Raw genomic sequence first — 6000 nt, 5'->3', positions numbered from 1 at the left:
TCACGTGGCCACTTCAATTTTAAAGAGGAAAAGGACAGGGCCTGGCTTTGGGCTAGGAAAAAGCATCCGAGCCGCTCAGTTTCTCGGCTAGGAGAGAAGGACCGCCCTTTTTCCGCAGCCCGAGCCCGGCGGGGCCCACTGCGGCTGCGCGAGCCTGGGCGCGGCGGGGGCGGGGCGGGAGCGCGCGAGCGGGGGGCGGGAACGCGGAAGGGGCCGCGACGCGGAGGCGAGAGCGGGCCGGGGGCGGGGCCGGCTGCGAGAGTGCGGGGCGCGCCGTGACAGGTGCGGCGCGGTGTTTACGCGGGGCTGAGGGCGGCGGCGGCGGCGGCGGCGGCAGCGGCGGCGATGATGCTGGAGACCCTGCGTGAGCGGCTGCTGAGCGTGCAGCAGGATTTCACCTCCGGGTAGGTACACGGTGGGGGACGGAAAGGGAACCCGTGGGCCGGGCCGAAGAGCGGGGGGCACTGGGACGCGGCCTCCACGCACCCCGGTCCGGTCCCTCTCCCTCCCTCTTCCCCAACTCCCACCCCGCCCCGCACCTCCCATCCCAGCCAGCTCGAGGAAAGTAACGAACTTTCCGGCGTCTGTCCGGCCGCACAAAGTAACTTAGGTCCCACCGGGCAGGCTCTGACCCGCGCCCCGGGCCCGGAAGGGGGTCGGGAAGGCTGCGGGCGCGCCGGGGATCGTGCAACCCGTTCCTGGCAGCCCTGGCCGGCCCAGGGGTGTGTCTTGTGAGGGGCGAGCGCGCCTCCCCGCTCCTCTGCCCCGGGGGGACGGTGACCCTGAGCCCCCTCCCACGCCGCCGAGACCCCTGCTCTCTCGGGCCTCGGAGCTTCTGCGGCCCCGCCTGCAGTCGGGCCGCCGCCCCCTCCCCAGGCCGGAGGTCGCGGGCGCGGCAGCCTTCACCCACCGGGGCCCGGCCGCGCGTCCTGTCCAACCTCGCGCTCGGTTCGCTCGCTGAACCTTTGCCAAGGCTTGGTGCCTCTTTCCCTTTTGCTTTCTCTCTCTACCTTTGCCTCGGGTTTAACGCCTCAGTGAAGAAACTCTAGGGCCACAGAAACAACAGAACTATGGCAGTACTATTAATGCCTAGTGGTGAAGCGCACACGGACCAAGCGGTTCCCGAACTTTGCTTAGAATCACCTGGGAACCTTTAACCATCTTGATGCCTGGGTCGCAAACAATACTAATTACATCAGACTGGCGATGGGGTTTTAAAGACCCCCAGGTGATTCCTGTGTGCGGCAAACTCTGGGAACCGCAGGCATAGACGCTAACGCCAGAAACTCGCAGAAACGTGTTTCTGCAAGTTTCTCTGCCTCAGTTTCCACGACTGGACAACGAGGGTGAAGATGGTACTCATAGGGTTATTGTGAGGATGAATGAATTAACAAGTAAAACAGGGCAGTCACACTATGTCACTATTGTAGTGCTTAATTCATTTTAGTTTTTCCATTACTTTAGAAAGGGTGTCACTTTGATAAAGGATTTGTCTGTCACCTTTAGATTACGAATCCTTTGGAGCATGCTCTGAATATGAGGACCTCTCCATCATGTTTTAAATTTCTAATGAGAAAGACGTTAGCTAAAATTTTATGGGACAAAAATGTTTATATTGTTTGCCTCTTGGGTGCTGCGTAGTAACAAACTGTCAAATACTTGAGCACTTACATGTAAAGCATTTTTGGTAATCTTGGTTTGGTGTCCTTAAGAATATTAGTTGTAGATGCTGTAGCAGTCATTCACTGATGCTGTGCTTGCATACTTGCATTTCCTCCCCCCCCTTTTAAATTTAAAAAGTAACTTCCTTTCAGAACGTAAATTATTGTATTGAAAAATTGGGGTATAATGCTGGAACGATAGCGTGAGGATGATCACAGATAAACACATCTGGGACAGCCCTGTTGTCATCAGCGCAAGGAATTACTTGATGGCGAAACAGTCTATCTTTTGGGAGTTACAACTACGGCAACTCCCTAGGTCATGTGGTTGCCTTTGAACCCATTCATTCTCCTGACATTGGCTTGAAGAAGGTTCAGCTTACCAAGGAATATAGATTCTGGACCCAAACCATCCTGAGAGATCTGGAAAACCCGAGTTTAGATAGGGAGAGGGTTGAGGGGATCTGGGTAGAACGCCTTGGAAACTGACCTTACCTCTTGAAGATGCCATAAACTGGGGCCAGTTTGGGATTAGACATCCTGAGAGGGCTTTCATTCCGTTTAGGCCCTTCATTGGCTTCCTTGTACAGGTCATTTTCAGCTGACAAAGCACTGGACTGTCAGTGTGTGCCATTAGCCTGTCACCTGGCAGAGAAATAACTCATCTTCAAGGGATGTCTGTGACTGGCACCTTTAAACTCTGATGTTCACCTTTGTCAGGTCCACCAATTCCTAGGCGATTCTTTTTTTTTTTTATTCAAACAGAAAGTCACAAAAATTATAATCATCCTCATCAGTTCACTCAGTCCCATGTAATTAATTTTTTTATCTTGATTTTTTGTTAGCACTTTTATGAATTCATCAGTTTTCCATTAGAGTTCTGAAAATGCTTATTTATTCAGTGCAGCAGTATAAGTCAGTTACCAGAAACCTGTACTTGTCAGAGTCTTTTCCATGAATTCCTTGAAGATGAAACCCTTTTATAGGAACATTTTTGCAGAAGCATCAGAGTACACCCAGAACTGTCTGTAAATGACAAAAGACTTAAAAATGACCACGGTTAAAGATTTGATGAAAGTTCATAATAATGCAATTGACAAGGAAATTTAGTTATTTCTGAGATACACATTTTAAAGTAATACCTAGAATTATGACTTACAACATTATACCAGAACATATAAGATTTTTAGAAATTTCATGTGATGTCTGAAACATTTATATTAACATATTTTCATAGAAATAACCCAAAGAAAGTTTAGTATTAGTTTTTTGTTTGTTTATACTGCAGGTTCTTATTAGTCATCAGTTTTATACACATCAGTGTATACATGTCAATCCCAATCACTCAATTCAGCACACCACCATCCCCACCTCACCGTTGTTTTCCCCCCTTGGTGTCCATACATTTGTTCTCTACATCTGTGTCTCAACTTCTGCCCTGCAACCGGTTCATCTGTACCATTTTTCTAGGTTCCACATACATGCGTTAATATACGATATTTGTTTTTCTCTTTCTGACTTCACTCTGTATGACAGTCTCTAGATGCATCCACATCTCAACAAATGACTCAATTTCGTTCCTTTTTATGGCTGAGTAATATTCCGTTGTATGTATGTACCACAACTTCTTTATCCATTCGTCTGTCAATGGGCATTTAGGTTGCTTCCATGACCTGGCTATTGTAAATAGTGCTGCAATGAACATTGGGGTGCATGTGTCTTTTTGAATTATGGTTTTCTCTGGGTATATGCCCAGTAGTGGGATTGCTGGATCATATGGTAATTCTATTTTTAGTTTTTTAAGGAACCTCCATACTGTTCTCCATAGTGGCTGTATCAATTTACATTCCTGCCAACAGTGCAAGAGGGTTCCCTTTTCTCCACACCCTCTCCAGCATTTGTTGTTTGTAGATTTTCTGATGATGCCCATTCTAACTGGTGTGAGGTGATACCTCATTGTAGTTTTGATTTGCATTTCTCTAATAATGAGTGATGTTGAGTAGCTTTTCATGTGCTTCTTGGCCATCTATACGTCTTCTTTGGAGAAATGTCTGTTTAGGTCTTCTGCCCATTTTTGGATTGGGTTGTTTGTTTCTTTAATATTGAGCTGCATGAGCTGTTTATATATTTTGGAGATTAATCCTTTGTCCATTGATTCATTTGCAAATATTTTCTCCCATTCTGAGGGTTGTCTTTTCGTCTTGTTTATGGTTTCTTTTGCTGTGCAAAAACTTTTAAGTTTCATTAGGTCCCATTTGTTTATTTTTGTTTTTATTTCCATTACTCTAGGAGGTAGATCAAAAAAGATCTTGCTGAGATTTATGTCAAAGAGTGTTCTTCCTATGTTTTCCTCTAAGAGTTTTATAGTGTCCGGTCTTACATTTAGATTTCGAATCCATTTTGAGTTTATTTTTGTGTATGCTGTTAGGGAGTTTTCTAACTTCATTCTTTTACATGTAGCTATCCAGTTTTCCCAGCACCACTTATTGAAGAGACTGTCTTTTCTCCATTGTATATCTTTGCCTCCTTTGTCATAGATTAGTTGACCATAGGTGCATGAGTTTATCTCTGGGTTTTCTATCTTATTCCATTGATCTATGTTTCTGTTTTTGTGCCAGTATCATATTGTCTTGATTACTGTAGCTTTGTAGTATAGTCTGAAGTCAGGGTGTCTGATTCCTCCAGCTCCGTTTTTTTCCCTCAAGACTGCTTTGGCTATTTGGGGTCTTTTGTGTCTCCATACAAATTTTAAGATTCTTTGTTCTAGTTCTGTAAAAAATGCCATTGGTAATTTGATAGGGATTGCATTGAATCTGTAGATTGCTTTGGGTAGTATAGTCATTTTCACAATATTGATTCTTCCAATCTAAGAACATGGTATATCTCTCCATCTGTTGATATCATCTTTAATTTCTTTCATCAGTGTCTTATAGTTTTCTGCATACAGGTCTTTTGTTTCCCTAGGTAGGTTTATTCCTAGGTGTTTTATTCTTTTTGTTGCAATGGTAAATGGGAGTGTTTCCATAATTTCTCTTTCAGATTTTTCATCATTAGTGTATAGGAATGCAAGAGATTTCTGTGCATTAATTTTGTATCCTGCAACTTTACCAGATTCATTGACTAGCTCTAGTAGTTTTCTGGTGGCATTTTTAGGACTCTCTATGTATAGTATCATGTCATCTGCAAACAGTGCCAGTTTTACTTCTTCTTTTCCAATTTGTATTCCTTTTATTTCTTTTTCTTCTCTGATTGCCGTGGCTAGGACTTCCAAAACTATGTTGAATAATAGTGGTGAGAGTGGACATCCTTGTCTTGTTCCTGATCTTAGAGGAAATGCTTTCAGTTTTTCACCATTGAGAATGATGTTTGCTGTGGGTTTGTCGTATATGGCCTTTATTATGTTGAGGTAGGTTCCCTCTATGCCCACTTTCTGGAGAGTTTTTATCATAAATGGGTGTTGAATTTTGTCAAAAGCTTTTTCTGCATCTGTAGAGATGATCATATGGTTTTTATTCTTCAATTTGTTAATATGGTGTGTCACATTGATTGATTTGCGTATATTGAAGAATCCTTTTATCCCTGGGATGAATCCCACTTGTTCGTGATGTATGATCCTTTTAATGTGTTGTTGGATTCTGTTTGCTAGTATTTTGTTGAGGATTTTTGCATCTATATTTATCAGTGATATTGGTCTGTAATTTTCTTTTTTTGTAGTATCTTTGTCTGGTTTTGGTATCAGGGTGATGGTGGCCTCATAGAATGAGTTTGGGAGTGTTCCTTCCTCTGCAGTTTTTTGGAGGAGTTTGAGAAGGATGGGTGTTAGCTCTTCTCTAAATGTTTGATAGAATTCACCTGTGAAGCCATCTGGCCCTGGACTTTTGTTTGTTGGAAGATTTTTAATCACAGTTTCAATTTCATTACTTGTGATTGGTCTGTTCATATTTTCTGTTTCTTCCTGGTTCATTCTTGGAAGGTTATACCTTTCTAAGAATTTGTCCATTTCTTCCAGGTTGTCCATTTTATTGGCATAGAGTTGCTTGTAGTAGTCTCTTAGAATGCTTTGTATTTCTGTGGTGTCTGTTGTAACTTTTCCTTTTTCATTTCTAATTTTATTGTTTTGAGTCCTCTCCCTCTTGAGGAGTCTGGTAATGGTTTATCAATTTTGTTTATCTTCTCAAAGAACCAGCTTTTAGTTTTATTGATCTTTGCTAGTATTTCATTTATATCTGCTCTGATCTTTATGATTTCTTTCCATTTGCTGACTTTGGGTTTTGTTTGTTGTTCTTTCTCTAGTTCCTTTAGGTGTAAGGTTAGATTGTTTATTTGAGATTTTTCTTGT

General features: G+C 43.2%; 1 protein-coding gene across 1 annotated transcript in view; it reads left to right on the top strand.

Annotated features, from left to right (window-relative positions):
* The first annotated feature begins 226 nt into the window (after positions 1-226).
* The window catches only part of DTNBP1 (dystrobrevin binding protein 1), a 120194-nt gene continuing 114420 nt past the window's right edge, over positions 227-6000 (top strand). Inside the window, exon 1 of the mRNA XM_019944977.3 lies at positions 227-404. Coding sequence (XP_019800536.1) covers positions 346-404 — 59 coding nt within the window. The 5' untranslated portion in view covers positions 227-345. The remainder of the gene's footprint in view (positions 405-6000) is intronic.

This window comes from Tursiops truncatus, chromosome 10, assembly GCF_011762595.2.
Source record: "Tursiops truncatus isolate mTurTru1 chromosome 10, mTurTru1.mat.Y, whole genome shotgun sequence".
Lineage (NCBI taxonomy): Eukaryota > Metazoa > Chordata > Mammalia > Artiodactyla > Delphinidae > Tursiops > Tursiops truncatus.
The sequence above is the reverse complement of the archived record's forward strand: the minus strand, read 5'-3'. Positions and strand labels throughout refer to the sequence as shown.